The sequence below is a fragment of the Erythrolamprus reginae genome, chromosome 1 (assembly GCF_031021105.1).
Source record: "Erythrolamprus reginae isolate rEryReg1 chromosome 1, rEryReg1.hap1, whole genome shotgun sequence".
Classification (NCBI taxonomy): domain Eukaryota; kingdom Metazoa; phylum Chordata; class Lepidosauria; order Squamata; family Dipsadidae; genus Erythrolamprus; species Erythrolamprus reginae.
Genome location: NC_091950.1, coordinates 196,565,129 through 196,586,719, shown reverse-complemented (window position 1 = coordinate 196,586,719; position 21,591 = coordinate 196,565,129). Strand labels below are relative to the sequence as shown.

Genomic DNA, 21,591 nt, shown 5'->3' with positions numbered 1-21,591 from the left:
TTTGACATCTTCGTGTTCTATTTTATTTAATATTTTATTAGTTCAATGTTGACGATAGTTCCTTTTTACAGTGTAGGTTATACAGTGATAGAACAGATTGTTGTTTTTTAAAAAGAAATCAGAGTCTTTAATGCTTTTGAGCATTTGAGGTACGATTGATATCATAAGACTGGTTTGTTCAAATAATAATGACCTTGGGCTTAAAGTGCAGTACTTTACCATCTTCTTAAGTTTTATGCTAAACATTCTGAACCTGTATAAGGTGTGCAAGAAAATACATTTGTCTAAAGATTAGACATTAGATTAGCAAAGATTCTCTCTATATCTTCAAAATACAAAAATAAATAAAACAATTGCATAAGAAGTGGTAACTGCAATTTCCCTGATTTTACACAATGGGTAGAACCCTCAAAACATAGTTGCGAGTCAAACAACAACAAAAATCTCATAGACATTGAACCCAATTGAAAGGCCGGCTGAGTAACAATCGGCCGGCATTTGCGGCAGGGCTGGATAGCATGGCTACCGTGGCAGGCTGCTAGGGCGATCTCGCGTGAACATGCATGATTGCCTAGGGGGTGGGGCGGTGAGCCCTTTACAAGAGGGACTGTTTCCCCTTTTTTGCTGCTCATCATCAGATTAACAGCACCTGTGTGATCTTTTGGGCACTTTTTGGAAGGTGATGGGCTGCCCCTCACCAGAAACTCCGGGCACACCCGGCCTAAGTATTGGAGAGGGAGTGCCATTGGGGCTCACCTGTGCCAGGGCTTCAGGCAAGAAACTGGGGATGAGCCTTCCCACATGCAAGTGGGGCATGGCAGAGAGCAAGGGAAGAACAAAGGTAACCTATCCTTTCTCAGAAAGCAGCTTCACCCAATAGTTGCCTAGGAATGTTATGGACAAGTAATTCCGCCCCATTTGGTTTACCTCTGCAGGTCGATGATAAACATTAATAAAGTGACCCATAATACCCAGCTCTGGTGTCCATGTGATTATTCTGCATCCGCCGCAAAGCTCCATTATATCATTTGGGTTTTCAGTTCAAGATACATAGGAAGAGCTCAAAAACCAAGTTAGTTTCTTCCTCTCCACTGACCTGACCCCTCATTCTCTGCCAAGGAAGCCTTTTCTCTCAGTTGAGTTCCTACTAATAGAGTGCACCAATATTCCAGGGTTAGTTGTATGTTAAGTCTGAACAGATGCAATGGAGGGGACATCCAAGATCGCATGTTGTTCTCCTTTCATTACAAAATTCCCTCTCTTCTTTCACTGGAGAGATCCTACATACAAGCATAATTCTTCTTGAAATATGTTTGAGTATTAGTAGGTCTGGTTGATAATTCGGCTGTTGGTTTGAGCTCCCAGCTTGGCAATTTGGTTGCAAACATTTCATCACAAATTCGAGGAGACATCGTCAGTGTGTTTTGAATTGTTTTTATCTGGACGTTCCCAGTATTTCCAGAGCAAGGTGGAGAAAGAATCAAAATGGTCAGCGTCCACTAAATTTGCAAATCTAAAAAAATGATGTCACTGGTTTCATTTTAGGAACTAGAAGGGGAGAACATGGGTCTACATTGTGTGGAGACTAAATCACTGGTCTAATTTTGCATCCTCCTGAACAATGGAACGTCTTGGGAAGCGAAGTTAAACATTCGCGATTCAAGTATGATTAGTACGATGCTCCCTCGCAAGTACTTTTTAAAAAGCAAGGAGCAATTCCTAGTGTTTCCTTGTTCTTGGCATTTTGACTTTTTCTTTCCTTTTGATTAGAACTCTTGAAAATGTTTATCCTTCAGAGTTTTCTATGATTTGTGCTTTTGGAAGCCCGTTTTGATGACTATACCTTTCACATGATATGGGGGCTTAAGAATTAGCAGTTCTTGTAGGAGATAGTTCTACCAAACTTCCTACTCAGAGTCATTATTGTGAATAGGTTTAAAAAACTCCAAACTTTCACTTCCATTTTTTTCCTCAGGAAAACGTTTGTATTTTCTTTTGAAGAATCCCATCTGGAATACACAGTTCCAAAAAAATAGTTACAAGGTTTGCAATTTCAAAGCACTAATGTGTATGCATATTTATATTTTAGAAAAAGAACATTACACATTGCTTTAATATACCAAGATTCAGCTATACTCAAAGCTTAAACATCCTGAATAAAAACTTATTTTTTTACATTAAAAAAGACACATTTCATCCAGCAGGAGGATCCCATGAACCAAGTAAAAAGCATTCTTCCTCTAATGTTTAAATCTGTATCATTTCCCAAATTGTAAAGTGCTTAAAACAAAACAAGAGCTCTTTATTTGGGAAGTCAGGCAACCTAAAATCTCTTGAGTTATATCTGATTACCACTTTCCCCCATAAATTCCAAAGCCTCATTTCTTCTTCCCCTTGTCATCTGTCCAAATGGCTATTGGATTTCTGTGCTCATTTTATGCTGTCAATTTCCCCAAATCACATTAAAGTGTAACAAGCTACATAAAAACCACATTTGTTCCAGAATGCTAAATAAAAATCATAGCAAAAGCTGTGTGTTCTAAGAACACTGCTGGTTTCTGTCAGTGTTTAGAAAAGCTATATTTTTCCTTTTGGATGGTCAGTCCATTAAAATGCGCCAATGCGTAGATTAATACTGAAATACGTACCTTCCATAAAAATAATACCAGAACCAAAAGTAAAAAAACTCCAAATAGGGAACCTATTACAATTAGCAGGACACCGACACTTTTTTTTGTCTTCTGGTTATGACGTCCCTCCAAAATGACCTGTAGAAAAAAAAACCAGTTATTGCAGGAATATTCTTTAGACAGGAATATTCTTTGTTCCACTTCTCACAGAAGTACAATTTGGATTTGAACTGTGACTTGTTTACACTTCAAGGTAGATATACAAAAGACCTTTCATAGAAGTCAAATACCACTGTTTTCAGAGGTATGCTTTAATTCTGATGTTTTGATGCTATGTCATCAGAAATTATGCTATAAATAAACATGCAATAAAGATTCTGCATTTATGACTCTGCAAATAGGCTTTCTTGCAAATAGATACAAACAACACAATGTGCTTTAAAATTCCATCTTGGATTTCAACAATGGAAGTTTTTATTCACCCCAACAGACTAGGTTAGTCTAATATAAACATATATCAACAGTCATTGAAGTTACAGTCTTTTCAAGAGATAGAAAGACGAGGCATAAAAATAGACTGGTTTATATATCTTCTGTTGCAATCAGGGCCACCATCAGAAATTTTGGGGCCCCATACAGCCTAAGTGTCTGCCCCCCCCCCCCCCGCCATTTAAAAACTATTTTAAGTCGCCAAGCCACTCCATCCCCCGGGGATAATTTCCCGCTTCACGCCAAGCGAGGCGGTCCCATAGGCCAGTGTTTCCCAACCTTGGCAACTTGAAGATATCTGGACTTCAACTCCCAGAATTCCCCAGCCAGCAAACGCGAGGAGCTGGAAAGGATGAGGGGAGAGAAAAAGCAGGGTACCAGCAGTCAGGCGGGTGTCTTGAGGGGGCACTCCCATCTGGAAAGAAGGGAAGAAAGGCGAGGGCGAGCTATGAAGGAAGGAGGGAGGGAGGAAGGGAGGAATGGTAAAAGGGGCGATCAAGAGAGGAATGGGTGAATGAATGGACGGAGGGTGGGAAGGAAGGAAGGAAAGAGGGAAGGGACAGGAACAGAAGAAGGGTGCAAAGAAAGCAAGGAAAGGTGTGAAAGGGGAGAGTAAGAGAGGAAGGAGTGAAAGAAGGGAATGAGGGAGGAAAGAAGGGAGGAAGTAAAAGGAAAGCAAGAAATGGAGGGAGGAAAGGAAGGAAAGAAAGAAAGAAAGAAAGAAAGAAAGAAAGGGGGAGGGGACAGGAACAGGGGAAGGAAGCAAGGAAACTTATGAAAGGGGAGAGTAAGAGGAAGGACTGAAGGGAGGGAGGGAGGGAAGAAGGTAGGAAGGAGAAAGAAAAGAAGAAATAGAGGAAGGGAAGGTAAAAGAGAGAAAGAAAAAGAGCAAGAAAGAAAGCAAGAAAGAGAGAGAAAGAAAGAAAATGAAAGAGAAATAAAAATAGAGAGGGGGAATGAAAGAAATGGAAGGAGGGAAGGAAGGAGAGAAAGCAAGAGAAAGCAAGAAAGCAAGAGAAAGAAAAAAGAATGAAAGAGCAAGAGAGCAAGAGAGAAAAAGAAAGAGAGAAAGAAAGAAAGGCAACTTCAAAGAAAGGCTCACTGAGCATCTCTCACTCTCTCACTCTCTTTCTATCCCTCTTTTTCTTTCTCTTCCTTTCTCTCTCTCCTCTTCCTTTATCTCCTCTCTCTCTCTCTCTCTCTCCCCCCTCTCTCCCCCTTTCCCTCTCTCTTTCTCTCTCTCCCTCTCTTGCTATCTCTCCCCCCTCTCCCTCTCTTTCTCCCTCTCCCTCTCTTGCTATCTCTCCCCCCTCTCCCTCTCTTTCTCCCTCTCCCTCTCTCCCCCCTCTCTCTTTCTCTCTCTCTCCCCCTCTTTCTCTCTCTTCTTCTTACTTTCCCTCTCGTTTTCTTTTGCTTTCTCTCTCTCACTCTTTCTCTCTTGTTTTCTTTCTCACGCTCTTTCTCTCTCCCCCCTTTCTCACTCTCTTTTTCACTTTCTCTCTATCTTGCTGTCTGTTGCTCTCACTCACTCTCGTTCTCTCTCCGTTCTTCTCAGCGGTGACGCGCGCACGCCCTGCCTGTCTCACCTTTGCCGAGAGCACTTTCGTCCCGGGCTCTCAGCAAGGGGGTTGCAGGAGAGACGGGGCAGGCGTTCTCTCAGCGGAGGCCGGCGAAGGTGATATTCAATGTCGAGGGCGCACGGGCGGTTGCGCGCGCTCCCTATGCCCCTGCTAGCCCACTTGGAATATTCAAAATAAGAAAAGCCTTTGCCGTCGAAGGTTTTTCTTATTTTGAATATTCCGAGTGGGCTAGCAGGGAGATAGGGAGCACGCGCAACCGCCCGCGCGCCCCCGACATTGAATATCACCTTCACTGGCCTCCGCTGAGAGAACACCTGCCTCGTCTCTCCTGCAACCCCCTTGCTGAGAGCCAGGGACGAAAGTGCTCTCGGCAAAGGTGAGGCGGGCAGGGCGTGCGTTCCGGGTGCGGGAGGAGCTGCGCTGAAAGGCAGGAGGTGGCGGAGGAGCAGAGGGGGCAGATCGGGCGGGCGGTGGGCAGCGCGGAAAGGCCGAGGGGGCCAGAGGCACCGTGGGGAGGCAGGGGCGGCCGCAGCTTCCTTCCCTTCTGCTGCCGGCGCCTCCCCGCCCCCACCCCCCCGCGGGCTGGCAGGGGGATGGGGACTGCGCGCCCATGGAAAAGGGCGCGCGGCTGAGAGAAAGAGAGAGGGGGGAGAGGGGCTTACTACCTGCTGCGGCTGTCGCTGCCGCCGCCATCACCCTCCCGCTGCGCACCGCCCTCCCGCTGCCGCTACCCTCCCACCAGCCCCAAAGCTCACCTGCTGCAGCCGCCAGAGAAGCTCCAGCCGGGCGGGGCGCTACAGTTGCTAAGAAGGAAGCTCAGCTTCCTCTTCTCACAACTTTTTGAACACAATTAGGGGCCCCGGCCTTCTGGCGCCAAATTTGCAGCTCCTTGCACATGCGCAAAAGGGCCCGGTCGTTTTCTTTTCTGAGGTGACAGTCTGCGCATGTGCAAGGAGCTGCTGACTGCGGGCTCTCTAATTGGTCAATTTCACCGGGCCCAGTACGGGGCTCCCAGTAATACCTGTCTATCGGCGGCCCTGGTTGCAATCAAGGGCAGATAAAGATCTCAAAGTAGAAGGTATTAATTTACAAAAAACTGAGCTAGACCAGATCATATTTGGCCAAGAGGACACTTTGATTTAAAAAAAATTATAAGTACTTCTTATTTATTGCATTAGACTTTGAACAGGTGAAGGACACGATGATAAAATGGATGAGAAATATAGGCTATACAATTGATATAGATAGTTGGCAGCAATTGCGGGAGCGGAATTATAAAATGACAATGTCAACTGCATTTAAAGAAAATACATATAAGATGTTTTATAGATGATATATATCACCAGAGAAGTTAGCTAAAATGTTCAAAGTTTTGTCGATGAAATATATAATATATAAGATACCTCTACTTAAGAACTTAATTCGTTCCATGACCAGGTTCTTAAGCAGAAAAGTTTGTAAGTAGAAGCAATTTTTCCCATAAGAATCAATGTAAAAGCAAATAATGTGTGCAAATCCATTAGGAAAGAAATAAAAGCTCGGAATTTGGATGGGAGCAGGGGGGGGGGGGAGAAGAGGAGGAGGACAGTCGCGGCCGAAGGAAGAAGATGAGGTGAGGTGAATTTTTTAAAAAATAATTTAGCCTTAAAAAAAAAAGAGGGACTGAGGCGGCGAGGAGCACAAGCCTCTCATACACCCGGCATGAGGCTGTTTCCCATACACTAAGCTAGAGAGATATCCAGGCGGGCAAGAGGGGGAAACCTCCTGCTCCTTTGACCAAAAGGCAGCAGCTGTTGCTAGCTGCTTCCTCTTCCTTCCCATGCTGAAGGGCTCCCCTCTCCTCTCGCTCACTTGCTTTGTAGCTGGCGCCTTTCCTTCACTGTGGTGACTCCTCAGTTTGGCTGAAGCCGAGTTGATCCGGCCGGGGCGAAGCACCGGGTGTATGGCAGGCACCGTGAGGGAGTCACCACACCCAAGTGGTTTATTCCTTCTCCAAGTGCCCAGAGAAAGGAAAATGCTCCATTCACTTTGGGCTGCCCAGAGCGAAGGGAGCGTTTCTTTTCTCTGGGTGCTGGCAGAGGCTTATTCCCCCTCCGCTTAGAGAAAGGAAAATGCTTTGTTCGGTCCGGACTGCCAAAGCCTCCTTAAGTGCCACCGAAAGGTTCCTCTGGCAGCCCAGAAAAGCCTGAGATGGCCGGGATTAAAGGGGGAATGGCAGGAAACTGGCCGGGCCTTCTTGCCGCTCTCAAAATTACCTGGGAAATTTTTCCAGTCTCGGGCTCTTAAATAGAAAATGGTTCTTAAGAAGAGGCAAAAAAAATCTTGAACACCCGGTTCTTATCTAGAAAAGTTCTTAAGTAGAGGCATTCCTAGGTAGAGGTACCACTGTATATAAGATGTTTCTACAGTCCTTTTCTGAAAGAGATATAAGAGCGTCCACTGAATGATTATAAACTAATAAGAAAAAAATTGTATACGTTTGATAATAAGCTTTATTTTGTGTTGGAAAGTATGTATTTTTAAAAAAAAATTATGCTGGAGGGAAAAAAATTATGACGAACACAATGTGCTTCTTCACAACAGCCCTTCTTGGTTTAGACCTAGTAGAATAGGCATCAGATATTGAAATAATGCAAGAACTGTTAACAAATGAACGGTAAATCATGCCTGCTCTGGGTTAGAAAATATATGCAAGCAGATCTGGGTTAATATTCAAGTTGTCCAGTGTTTCCTGTCCTTCACTGACAGACTTCAATACTTACATGAGTGGTTTGCTTATTTTTGTGGAGTTCGATAACTCTGGGGCTTTGATCTGCTGAAACTTCTCCCTTTATCTCAAAGGTAAGCACTGAAGCTTCATCCTATTGTTAAGAAATTAAAATAAAAGCATTTTAAATAAACTGCTCTGTAAGGGTTCAAATAAAAAATAATATGAAATAAAAGTGGGGCTCAGGAGCTACAATGGGGAGTCTACATAAGGAATAAGGTAAAAGTAAAGGTTTTCCCGCACACGTGTGCTAGTTGTTTCCAGCTCTAGGGGGCGGTGCTCATCTCAGTTTTTAAGCTGAAGAGCCAGCGCTGTCCGAAGACATCTCGTGGTCATGTGACTAGCATGACTCAATACCAAAGGCGCAGGGAGCTCTGTTACCTTCCCACCAAAGTGGTGCCCATTTTTCTACTTGAATTTTTTACATGCTTTCGAACTGCTGGGTTGGCAGAAACAATCGGACTAAGCCCTCTCAAAAAATTAAATCTTTTTCAGCTGAGGGTATTCAGAGAACGAATATTAAGCAACTACTTAATCTGGTATTGAAATATGAGGTTTTTTTTCTGTGGTTCTCTGACACTTAAGAATATGATTACACAGCCTTCAGTATGATAGGACAAATATTAAAATATTTACTATGCTTAATAGTGAAGGTGTTGCTTCAAGATGAAGATGAACAGTTGATTCCTTTCCACTCTCCATGTCTCCAAATTTGCAAAATATTTGCCAACACAGTTGATCATTCTTCATACAAAACTTTAGGAGAAAGAATATAAAACTTATTATACAGAGTAAAATGAGTGCAGCACACACACACACACACACGCCAAATGCAGCGTAAGTGCATGTTTCTACCCGAACTGGAATGTATAATTAAATTTTGACCCCAGGCATGCTCTAATTAGAAAAGAGTATGGGATTCACTTCTTATCCCATGAATCACAATAGCTCATAGGCAATAGCTAACACAGGAACATTTACATGTCCCCTTAAACCCAGCTTGAGGATTTTTGAGTAACTGTTTTTGATGGAGATGCTTCTGCATGATGCAACTTTTCTGTCAACTCTAGTAGTGTTGTGATTTCTGACAGTCTCAAAATGGGTGAGCAGTGTGGTCGGGCAGTAGGAAAGGCAAGTAGGATGCTTGGCTGCATAGCTAGAGGTATAACAAGCAGGAAGAGGGAGATTGTGATCCCCTTATATAGAGCGCTGGTGAGACCACATTTGGAATACTGTGTTCAGTTCTGGAGACCTCACCTACAAAAAGATATTGACAAAATTGAACGGGTCCAAAGACGGGCTACAAGAATGGTGGAAGGTCTGAAGTATAAAACGTATCAGGAAAGACTTAATGAACTCAATCTGTATAGTCTGGAAGACAGAAGGAAAAGGGGGGACATGATCGAAACATTTAAATATGTTAAAGGGTTAAATAGGGTTCAGGAGGGAAGTGTTTTTAACAGGAAAGTGAACACAAGAACAAGGGGACACAATCTGAAGTTAGTTGGGGGAAAGATCAAAGGCAACATGAGAAAGTATTATTTTACTGAAAGAGTAGTAGATCCTTGGAACAAACTTCCAGCAGACGTGGTTGGTAAATCCACAGTAACCGAATTTAAACATGCCTGGGATAAACATATATCCATTGTAAGATAAAATACAGGAAATAGTAAAAGGGCAGACTAGATGGACCATGGGGTCTTTTTCTGCCGTCAGTCTTCTATGTTTCTATGTTTCTATTCATTTCAGGTTCTTCTGAAGCTCAGGTCCTTTTGAACCTGATTTTTAAGACGGTTTGCCATGTGTTTCCCACACAAGTTTTGCTATTTGCATGTCATGCTTTGGCAGTGCTTGAGATGAAGATACAACATGGTGCGATCTTCCCAGCAATTATTGCTTGCTTTTAGATAGGACAGACATATCCCCACCTCTATACGGTAGTAGCTAACGGATGACTGTATGATTGTATGTATGTATGATTGACTGTATGTATGAGTTTTTTGAAGTACAATTTACTCCTTCCTCAGCCCCTCAGCTAATATTTGGCAGATTGCATTTATTTTATTTATTTATTGGATTTGTATGCCGCCCCTCTCTGCAGACTCGGGGCGGCTAACAACAGTAACAAAACAGTATAATCCAATACTAAAAACAGTTAAAACCCATTATATAAAAACCAATCATACATACAGACATACCATGCATAAAATTTTAAAGGCCTAGGGGGAAAGTGTATCTCAGTTCCCCCATGCCTGGCGGCAGAGGTGGGTTTTAAGCAGCTTACGAAAGGCAAGGAGGGTGGGGGCAATTCTAATCTCTGGGGGGAGTTGGTTCCAGTGGGCCGGGGTCGCCACAAAGAAGGCTCTTCCCCTGGGTCTCGCCAAGTGACATTGTTTGGTTGACGGGACCCAGAGAAGACCCACTCTGTGGGACCTAACTGGTCGCTGGGATTCGTGCAGCAGAAGGCGGTCCCTGAGGTAATCTGGTCCGGTGCATGATATGGCAAGTGGCTGAAGTCAATGCTATCTATATCTACACTACTGTCAACTTTATAAGATATACTAGACAGGGAACCATGACCAGGTGACCTAATTCTACTATTTTATAATGTTACTTTAACACAATCTTGCAAATTTGAAAGTGCTTCTCTCCCACATCTCCTTTACAGCCCCCAAATTAGGGTCTTTTCTAAGCCTCTTGCCCCACACATTCCTGCTGTGGGATAGGCTGACTTTCATATGACTGTTCCATTGCTTGAGTCTCATTGCCCTGTTTCCCAAAATCATCCCTATGTACCATTATCTAGGATAGAGGGATTTAGGATCAGAAGGATGGACAAGGAACTCAGCATTATAACCTTTACCCCGTCCAGGAAGAGCAATAGGTGGTTGTTTCTGCTGGGTAGGCAAACAAACTAACCCAGCACATTGTTTCTTAGGATGGTACCGCTGAGACAGAGATGGTACTGTTTGTGTAGACAGAACGTGTGTTTGGCTGAGCTACCTTATGCCAACTTCTGTCTGGAAGAAAGCAAGTTAATCTGCTTTCTGGAAAATCTTCACATGTAAGCATTAGATGAGGTAAAGCCTTGATGTATTTCATATCAGGAAAGATCTTTATAAGCAGGCACTGGTTATCACCTGTCAATTGTTTTGAATATGAGCCATTAAGCTTTCAGATTTTAACAGCAAGGGTTACTGTCCTTTTCCTTAACTCATTATGAGTTTGTTTCTAACTGTTGAATTCCTGACAGCAGAACCTGCCTATACCTTTGGGTAAATGAAAACCCTTGCTTATAATGTGACTTTTCCCCAGACAGCTTAACACTGAAGTGAGGCATAAATTAAATTATGTAAACATAATCAAGCTGCTCTGTGGTTCTGAAAACTGCTTATAAGGCAGAAATATGCAACAGGACGATATTACAGCTTTAACAAATCAGTGAAAAAAACAACAGTGAAATTACCAGTGGCCTATTGTCAAGTTTTGTGAGGAATGTAATAAGATCTTTCACCATATTTCCCTCTCCTTCTGGTAAAAAACAGTCTCTCCTATGACTTTCATAGGTACATTGTCCATCAGTGGTCTGCAAAGGAGCAAAATCATAACTGACTTACATTTTGATACCAAATGAATTTCTAGACATTGCATGTAACAACATAAACATATCAACTCAGTAAAAGATTACTCTGCTTTAATAAAACATTATTAAATTAAAATAAAACAAAGTAACACTGGGAAGAACAAGCTTATAGCGAAGCTTTAATACTATCTAAATTTGACCCATACTTTAATCCATGTCTTTAAATATCCTGAGGCAGGAGGATACAGTGGATAAAAGGAGATATAATTTTATAACAGGACACTTGTTTTATATTTTTATTAATAAATTTATTTGCTCTCCACCTCACAATTTGAACTGGCAGCTAGGACAACTGCAACCTCTTGCAAGATTTCCTAAGGCATTTCATAGGATAGGAAAGCAGGCTGTGATCACAATTCATAAGGACTTATAGTGCCTATCACAAGTCTCCATGCCCATATAGGAAAAAGAAATGAATCTGTATGGGGAAAAAGAACCCCAAATATTCTATGACCGACTGCACTCTCTTCTGCATTTTATTGTTGAAGCAGCATCACTGAGTCTTTTCTCCTAATACGAACCATGAGAAAAGCTTCAAATTGCAAATACAGTGATACCTCGTCTTACGAACTTAATTGGTTCCGGGACGAGGTTTCTAAGGTGAAAGGTCTGTAAGATGAAACAATGTTTCCCATAGGAATCAATGGAAAAGTGATTAATGCATGCAATTTCGCTGAGGCTCCCCTTGCTGGAAACCCCACCTCCGGACTTCCGTTGCCAGACGAAGCACCCGTTTCCGCCCTGCTGGGATTCCTCTGAGGCTCCCCTCCATGGGAAACCCCACCTCCGGACTTCTGTGTTTTTGTGATGCTGCAGGGGAATCCCAGCAGTGCAAAAATGGGTGCTTCACTGGCAACGGAAGTCCGGAGGTGGGGTTTCCAGCAAGGGGAGCCTCAGCGAAATTGCAGCATCGCAAAAACACGGAAGTCCTCGAAACCCCACCTCCGGACTTCCGTGTTTTTGTGATGCTGCGATTTCGCTGAGGCTCCCCTCACTGGGAAACCCCACCTCTCAACTTCTGTGGCCAGTGAAGTGCCTGCTTTTGTGCTGCTGGGATTCCCCTGCAGCATCACAAAAACACGGAAGTCCAGAGGTGGTGCTTCCCATGGAGGGGAGCCTCAGGAGGATCCCAGCAGCACAAAAAAAGGCGCTTCGCTGGCAACAGAAGTCTGGAGGCAGGACATCCCAGTGGCGGTGGCTTGGGTTTGTAAGGTGAAAATAGTTTGGAAGAATAGGCAAAAAAATCTTAAATCCCAGGTTTTTATCTCTAAAAGTTTGTATGACGAGGGGTTTGTAAGACGAGGTATCACAGTATACTGTTCTGAGGTGGAACAGCTGTGTCACTTGTGCTGACAGGATTTTGAGTGTGAAACCCTCGCCCTGACCTCAGAACACTTCCAAAGTGACTGAAACAATACAAACCAGCTGTTTTGAACTCAAAACAACTATTTGGAATTTACCCATGTTTGCAAAGTTTTGAACCTCCCTGCCTAACCCTCTTCCCTTTTCTATGGAAGTTGTGCAGAAGCAAAGTAAATGACTGATTACTTCCGTATTTTTAAAATTATGTGCTGATCTTGAACAGGACAGCTCAAAGGCAAGATGCCAATTACAGTATGAATCCACATCAGGAAACCACAAACATTTCAGGCAGGCAGCATCAATCTTGAGGCCTTCTCAGGAACATCTATCGGATGTGTGTCAAAATCTGCAGGACAGGTCATGAGACCAGACCTCTTTTTTTTGTACATTTTTGTGACCTTGAGGCATGTACAAAAGGAGTCGGTCTTGCATCATCCCCGCTATCTTGTAGATTGTGATCCCCTGTGTTAAAATTCAATTATTCACCTATTCTTATATTTTCCACACTATTTTCTGATGATGTTTTCTTCAGGCAAAGCAACTCATCAATGCACACACATTCTTAAGCCCCCCTTGCCTATCTTAATCTGTTGCAACATATTCTCCCCTATGCTGCTTTACACCTTTCTCCATCAATGGCACTGCTGGTTTGGTTTTCCTCTTAAATCATAAACGTCAAAGATAGCATATCACAATCGTTCATAAAGCTTGCAGTTCTACGTGGGAAGCTAACAATTGCATAATTTGCTAGGCTCTATCACATTTCATGTTCCAAATCCGGAAAATAAATTAAGCATACCTTGACATCCAGTATATTAAACAGCTTGGTATCTCTTGGTAGAAAAGAATTGGGTATCTGTATTAGAAGATTTACACCGGGAGCCAGACTTACTCCAGGATTACTGACCTTTGGTGTACACAAGGCAAAAGCTGAATTAGTATTTTATCTGAGTTTGTATCAAAACTATTGCACCCTACCACCTTCCTCCAGGTAAATCTTAAAACAATTGTCATTTTAAAAATTACACTTCCAAATGTTGAATTCTGAACACATAGTTCCTGATGCTCCTCTATACTGCAAGCTAAAGTGTTTGTATATTTTAACATTTGCAGATTAGAACTCAGAACTTAGAACCTTTGTCACTTTGAATGTACAATAATCGGCATACACCCTGCTGTTCTGTTCGGGTTTGTGAGACCCGAAATCAAAGTTTGAGACCCTGTAAAATTTTTCCCCTGCATATCTGAAACTTGAAATTTCATGACTTTGCATCATTTCAGGGGTTCTCTCTATGAGAATTTTTTTGGGGGTTGGGGGGATTCTTTCTTGCTGAAAAAAAATAGGCCTAAAGTTCTGTTCCCGGGTCACCCTGACCCGGCCCGAAAATTCTTCATTTGAGGTGCTTATGTTTGGTCAATTTGAAAACTTTTTTCACTTGGAAAGTAGTCTGAACATTTCTGCATGTGGACAGAGATTCAATGGCTAAGAAAACAGCTTGGTAGGCTATAATTCAGATTCGGGATTGCGAATTCAAATCCACCTCAGTCATGAGAAAGCATTTTTGTTTTGTTTTGTTTTAAATTAATTTCATTTCACTTAATTCATTTTTCCAAAAGACAATAAAAATAGAGAACAATGTTCATACATAGAAAGTGATGTTGATTGTCTCCTCCATGCAAGAAACTGGTGAATTTTCTTCATTGGGTCCATAAATAAATGATGCTGGAGATGCAGACCTACAAACAATGTTTGCAATAAACATTAATAATTTAAAATTAAATTAAATACATATTATACTAATTTATTAAAAGGCTGTATCAGGATCAAGAGTTACTATGCACTTTATTGCCTTTTTTAAAAATTGGGGATTTTGTAGGTCAAATAAATTTTCGCTTTCCATCTTCATAAGTCATGAGAACATTAAGCCTCTATCATGTGAAAGCCCAAACACTGAATTTACTTGGTTATCTTGTTAAAGTAGCATTTGTATAGCTTTTATACTGTCTTTCCATAAAAATGAGCAAAGGCCGGGCAATTTAAAGAACCCACAAGAAAATCCACAGGCTCAAAACCCTGGGAAATCACTTCTGAATGCTGTTTGCAACCGGTCTATTCACATTTCCAAAAGCTTTCACTTACCCATGAATGTTCAGTTCCACTTCATGTTTCAGAGCCAAAGCTAAAACTACACTGTTATCAGATAGCAGATCATGGTCGAATTCATTTTCACTGCAGAAAGAAAGAAATGCATCACATTTACTAACATCCCTGAGTACTGCTTAGTTTTCTGACATAATACATTTGGCAATTTATTTATTTGTTCATTCATTTGTTTTGTCAAGTACATATTGGTGGTATACAAAGATATAATAATATTTATATACCTGATACTAATAAAAGAGACATTAGGACAGGAGATGGAAAGAGAGGTTTGGCATTTTGACATTTGGCAATAGAGAGCATGATCAAATGCCAGCAAGCAGATTTTCTATCATTCCAGGACAAAGGTTTTGCCCATTTGAGGACTGTATCACAGCCTATTTAGCCAACCCCCCAAAATAAATATTAGATTAGATTCCTGGGAAAATTCTGCAAATTATGAAATGTATTTTTACGCAGTTCTTTTGGTTTTTTTCTAATATAGGTCTAAGGTAACAATCTGTAGTAAGCAACACTTACCAGGTTGCATTAATGCTGATGAGCAAGTCATCTTCCGCTCTGCTGAGTGAACTTGAATCCAACACAAAGCTAATGTCCACCTGAAAAAATGTTTTTTTTCCAGCTTGCATTAATCAATCTGTATTATATCAGAATGCAGGAATAATAGGCACTATATTCAATAAATTAGCTGTAATTGTATTATTGAAGTCTATAACTATTCACTTATTAAGGCAGCATGTACAGTTCTCAACATGCAAACTTGTGATTTAACCTAATTTGGCTACTAAGCATCATAGGGATCCTGTCTATACAGATGTACCCCTGACCCTATTTAATAACTAGTCATGCTCCATTTTCATGGTTTCTAAAAGATTTCACTGAACTGAACATGTAAACAATTATAGCCCCAGAGTGTTACTGGATGTCTTACTACTGTTCTTATACCTAAGAAATGTTGCAGAGTTTGACATTTTAATCTGATATATATATTTAATCTTTTTACCAATTAAGAGATCCTAAAAAATGCACATAGACACTATATTTTGTTAATAATTATTAACAATAATAATATATTTGAGGCAATCCATAATAGCTGCTTGGTATACAGATATAATTATAATGAAGGACATAGTCTACTATATACTAATCAAGTCACTCTTCATATTTATTCTTACCTTTGAAAGATGATCAACATATAAATATCCAATGCTACAGTTAATTGTCACTCCATGGCTTTCCTTTTCTGATATTTGAAAATGTATCTGTGTTTCTTCCTATTGTAAAAATGAGCAATATATAAGAAGGCTGAGATAGGTGAAAGTTTGGGGGGGGAAATTCAAATTGATAAGGCAACAAAAATATCTATATCAGAGGTCCCCAACATTTATGGCGTGGTAGTCCAGCTGAGGGGAGAGAGAGGAACTGGGTTGTGTGAGTGCACACAGTTCTATTTCCTTGAGCAGTGAACCAGTGCACATGTGCGTGTACCAGCCCATCCCTTGCACTAGTGGTGGAGCTGAGTCATGGTGCGGTAGTGGGCTGCAGCCCAGGAGTTGGGGATCCTGGAGTTAGATGTTCTGTGAGATTTTGATTATAAGGAAGACTGAAAACAGAAAATTCTATATATAACCTTTTCCCATTATGCTTCTTTCTTAACGAATTTTCCCCCGCCCTATTTTCTGAAAGGGTTTGCTTTTGTAGAAAGGGGTATCTGTAAGTCTTCCAAAAAAGAAAATAGGAGTTTTGAAGGAAGAAAAAAAATCAGAAAATGATTTAGGGAGAAAGGATGGTGTGGTTGACTTAATGGTAAGGATTTTGGCCTTGTCAGCTAAAAAGCTGGCAGCTCAGGTTTGAGACCCAAGCACTAGGCGATGGGGTGAGCTCCCATCCTTGCCCCAGCTCCTGCCAAATTAGCACTTCAAAAGTATGTAAAATTAAGTAGATAAATAGGTATTGCTTCAGTGGAAAAGTAACAGCACTCAGTGATATCATACTGGCCACATGACTTAGATAATGTCTCTGGATATTGGCTCAATAGCCTTGAAACAGAAATGAGCACACACACACACATCGTCAGCAATGAACAGTGGAGCAAAATCCACAGAGACTCTGCCTTTTTTAGGGAGAAAAAGTTAACAGCATTTATCCAAATCAAAAATCTACATCCCAGTTGCTCATTATTAAAAAATGCAGAGGTATTTGGAAGATTGAATAAAAGGGGAAACATTTACCCAGAACTTGTGTGGTGGTAATCATTGCCATACTGCCTGTGATCTTTGCGGGCCAATAATACCATCAGCACTATCATTAATAAAAATCTAAAAGTTTAATTCACTTCAATGTAAACCTCAAGCTTTTACAGAAAACACTAATTAGCCTTATCATTCAAAGAGAAAAGAGTGAATTCTGTATTTCCAGTTACATTGTCTACTGATAAATTTCAAATATTTCAACTTGTAAAGAAAACATACGATTTATAAAGTTAATGGGATATAATTTTGGATAGAGAAAAGGGGAAAGGAATTGGACCATCATAAATAAAGCATAATATTTTGTTGTCTGTGTAATAATAGTCTGTAGTGTAGTCCAACAAAAGTGTTTTCCACAAGGGATGATGTTGGTGATGCATCTGCTGGCTGCCAGCTCCTATAAACTTATTTCATTTTTTTCTAAGCAAATTGGAAGCTGTTTGAAGTCTTTACATTCAACAGAGTAAATTACTTTGTATTGTTCATGTATCACTGGCTACATGGAGGAGACAATGTATAGGTCTAAACAAAGTGTCCAATTGTGTACAATGTTAAAATTCTGCTTTTAATATTTTTGTTTTGGGCAAAAAGTGTATTTGACATATAGTTTGCTTGCTGCTTCATCAAATAATACTTAGACATTTTTCATTTTAATTAAATATACTTTGCCTTGCTAGAAAATTGTATCTGTCGTCTTCTCAAATAAGAAAGGGAAATTTTGGAAGGAAAAATAATATGGTTTTATAAACAACTGTTTCACTATATAGTCCTTGACCTACTGTACTTATTCTGCAGTGAGCCCCACTGATTTCTCTGAAACAAAAAAGAAAACTTTTTGTTTTAATCTATTCATCTTTTTCTTATTATTCAATGAGTAATATTTAAGAGGACCAAACAGTATGGAAGAATGACTGTAGAATATACATCATTTTAATTTAAACCACTTCTTTTTGAACTTCAATTTTAATACAACAGAAAAGGGAACATTGTATTTAATTTTAGATTTCTTCTTTTGTCTTGCATCCTACTGTTAGAAATTCAGATCTGGCTTTTTCACTGCAAAAGTGCAGTGTGCATCCTTTCATTAGAAAAATAGGAATTTGCTCTTAACTATGCTATCATTTTGGAAAGTAATCATTTCCAAAATGTATCTTTTATATGAAACACTAATCGTAGACAAGCTAGACATACTACCCATATTTATATTTTTCAGATGAATTCCTGCAAGCTGATTTGACCTCAGATGAAAGAAAAGCAGCCAACTGTTTAATGATAATTTACCAAATGAATATATTTGATTACTTAGTAAGCTGGTTGTTTATGTCCATCTTTAAACAGTTTTTAAAAATGGTTTAAATCAGTTTGTCTTGTAATTAAGTTTCAAATGTTTTAAAATGAAACTTTTGTTTGTTTGTTTTTAGCTGAGCGAATGAAAAAATCTCTGGTAAATTATTTTATACAAAAATATAGAAGATAGGTTTCTTACCGGTGCTACAAGTTTGGTGAAATAGAGACCTTTAGGCAGCTGGATAAGAAGGCTGGTCTGATAAGCATCATCGCCAGCATTGTACAAGCTGATATTTAATATCAATTGTTTCACATTTCCCACTGAAAGATAAGGTTTCTTTTCATAAGGCCTATACAAAATGAGTAAGAATATACATCATTTTAATTTAAACCACTTCTTTTTGAACTTCAATTTTAATACAACAGAAAAGGGAACACTGTATTTAATTTTAGATTTCTTTTCTTTTGTCTTGCATCCTACTGTTAGAAATTCAGACCTGGCTTTTTCACTGCAAAAGTGCAGTGTGCATCCTTTCATTAGAAAAATAGGAATTTGCTCTGAACTATGCTCTCATTTTGGAAAATAATCATTTCCAAACTGTATCTTTGATATGAAACACTAATCGTAGACAAGCTAAACATACTACCCATATTTATATTTTTCAGATGAATTCCTGCAAGCTGATTTGATCCCAGATGGAAGAAAAGCAGCCAACTGTTTAATGATAATTTACCAAATGAATATATTTGATTACTTAGTAAGCTGGTTGTTTATGTCCATCTTTAAACAGTTAAAAAAAATCTCACTTCAGGTGAATCTCATTCCAGGATAGACAGGCAATGTGATCTCAGAAAAAAGTGAGGAAGTATCAACCAGGTTCTGTGGATTTAGGTGCTTTATGCAAATTTATGTAATACAAGAGCTAACTAGCTTCACAGATATCATAACAGCATCAAATGTTTCTCTGGGTTAAAGGAAAATCCTTGTGTGATACTTTGAGCTGTCTAGATGAAGGATAAGATAAAATAGTTATAACCAAATATTATTTCAGCTATATTTGGAGCGTACATATTATATCTCCCAAAGCCCTTAGTGTGGTTTCTACAGAAGTTCCTCCAGCAAATGCCATTGAACTGTAGATGCCAATGCAACAAAAAAGAACAAAATGCACTGGGAATATGCATGTTAAGGTTACTTAACATAAATGCATTTTAATTAAACCCATATCAGATCTAATTTAGCTTTTATTCTGCTTTTTGGAGGATGGCCTTTGGGCTGAAAAAAGTACATGAAATTCAGTTTTTGTACTAGGAATCAATTGATTGTTTTGCAAGACAGAGTAGCTGCTTCTGTCTTTCTACTACAGAATGAAAAACATTTTACTACATATCAGAAGTAGTAGCACAACTATTGTGTGCTTCTGATACTACATATCGGAAGCATACAACTGTTATCTATTTTCCTGCTAAATTGAGAATTTTTGCATTCTTTAGCCAATTAAGTGTGTTTGTGATATAATTTTCCTTACCCATTTAAGCAGTGTAAAATAGCATATGATCTGTAACCACATTTTTTTATTTTATTCATTTGTCCAATACACAAATACATAGGAAGAAAAATAGACATTTCGTAATATATATAAGGGTAAAAGTGAACTTAGAGGAGAGGATATATGAAAGGAAGAGAATATATATGATAAGTGAGAGAAAGGAAAGACAATTGGGCAGGGGATGAAAGGCACACCAGTGCACTTATGTACGCCCCTTACTGGCCTCTTAGGAACCTGAAGAGGTCAATCATGGAGAGTCTAAGGGAGAAATGTTGACTGTCAAACACAACAAACTTTTGTTTACCCTCATTCTCTGCTCAAACACTGACTCTTTAGTTCTTTATCCTTTCTAGAAAATCTGTTCCCCTCTATATAACTGGAATTGCTCAGTTCCCAATAATTAACAAGACATACCTTCTATGTGTGCTACTTCCAGTATCACTGCCTTTTTAATGCAGCTGATACATTATCTTACATTGCACAAGAGCACCTGTCCTTTTACTCTCAATCAAGGTTAATGAAAGGCAGGACTTGTGCACACAATAAACATGTCTATCTTATGTTTCACCCAGTGTTCTCTAATCATGTTAACAAGTAAAAAGAAAAAAAAGCACCTAAGAGGATTTGAAAGTAAACTTCAATTTGACATTAAACTTTAATTAAGACTTGCAGAAGAGCTGCCTTGAAATAAGCATTTATCAAAAATTCTGGCTTGAGACCAATACATTAGTCATTTAATACTTTGGGGGAGAAAAGTTGGCACTTAGACAAGCAACAGAAGGTAAAAGTACTACATAAGCAGTAAGTTTCAAATGAAAATGTGAAATACAAATGCTAATATTTCAGTGGCTAGGCCTCTAGTTAATGGTATACTTGAAAGTTTCTTTAAATATAAATAATTGATATTCTTTCCTTTCCTGCTTTCTACTTTTATGGTGTTTTGCTTTGTTAGCAGAGTGATGTGTAGATAATAAGCATCCATAAAGCAAACTAACAGTTGTTCACTTTAGGCAGTTTCTTGTTCTTCCTTTAGCCCAGTGCACACAAGTTATATGAAATATATGCCTGTCAACTCAAACTAGTTAAGTTATCTGATTAAAGCAATTTAGAAAGGGCAAATAAGGCATAAGTGCACACTAAGGTAAACCATAAATATTCTTACCTGGCTTTCTTAGGTTGAAGGAGAGCTGTGTTAGTGTAATGTAATAAAATGTCAGAAGAACTCTCATAGCACCTTTCTGACTGACAACTTTTATTAAAAGGCATCAAGTTTTCGCAAGCTGCAGCATCAAATGTATAGACCTGATCTTATGCATCTGGACAAGCAACTGCTCGCAAAAACATATGTCTCCTAATAGCATTTGTTAGTGGAAAAAGACATCACCAGCCTCCTGATTATAAGAGATTAGTAGCATGGGGAAAAAATGCTGTTCACAGACAAAGAATAAGTATCTGGAGAAAATAATTTGGCGTTTCACACTTTCTGGAAAGCAAACAAGGAAGATGTGATAGCACCAATCCCATTTGTTTACACCTCCGCCTGCCACTATTCAAGTTGGGGGCTTTTTTTTTTAACCAGCAAAAGATTATATGAATAGGGTTTTTTTCCTTGCAGTTTTCATCTATTGAAAAAAAAAACCCCTTCAGAACAGAAAGGAATGGAAATAAAAATAGTAAAGATAAATAGATGTTCTCCTTCTTAACCATTTTGCCCTAAAGGTTAAGCCTCCCTCCTTTGCTTATATTTTTAAACAGATTGATCTTCACTCTTAGGGTAAGTATGAAAAGATGAATTAATGATTTTTTTTTTAAAATGGCATTTGTCTTCAGCCTATTCTACCCTAATCCTAAAAACTAGAATACCCAGGAGAAT

At 39.6% G+C, this 21,591-nt stretch overlaps 1 protein-coding gene across 2 annotated transcripts in view; it reads right to left on the bottom strand.

The window, feature by feature from the left end:
- ITGA4 (integrin subunit alpha 4) overlaps nucleotides 1-21,591 on the bottom strand; it is a 54,987-nt gene continuing 33,396 nt past the window's right edge. For both annotated transcript variants that reach the window (XM_070731874.1, XM_070731873.1), the window contains 11 exons: nucleotides 18,368-18,518; nucleotides 15,808-15,906; nucleotides 15,152-15,231; nucleotides 14,612-14,701; nucleotides 14,118-14,208; nucleotides 13,271-13,378; nucleotides 10,933-11,052; nucleotides 8,103-8,222; nucleotides 7,462-7,560; nucleotides 2,649-2,768; nucleotides 1-2,009 (listed from right to left, as the gene is read on the bottom strand). In XM_070731874.1, coding sequence (XP_070587975.1) covers nucleotides 1,908-2,009; nucleotides 2,649-2,768; nucleotides 7,462-7,560; nucleotides 8,103-8,222; nucleotides 10,933-11,052; nucleotides 13,271-13,378; nucleotides 14,118-14,208; nucleotides 14,612-14,701; nucleotides 15,152-15,231; nucleotides 15,808-15,906; nucleotides 18,368-18,518 — 1,180 coding nt within the window. In that variant the 3' untranslated portion in view covers nucleotides 1-1,907. The remainder of the gene's footprint in view (nucleotides 2,010-2,648; nucleotides 2,769-7,461; nucleotides 7,561-8,102; nucleotides 8,223-10,932; nucleotides 11,053-13,270; nucleotides 13,379-14,117; nucleotides 14,209-14,611; nucleotides 14,702-15,151; nucleotides 15,232-15,807; nucleotides 15,907-18,367; nucleotides 18,519-21,591) is intronic.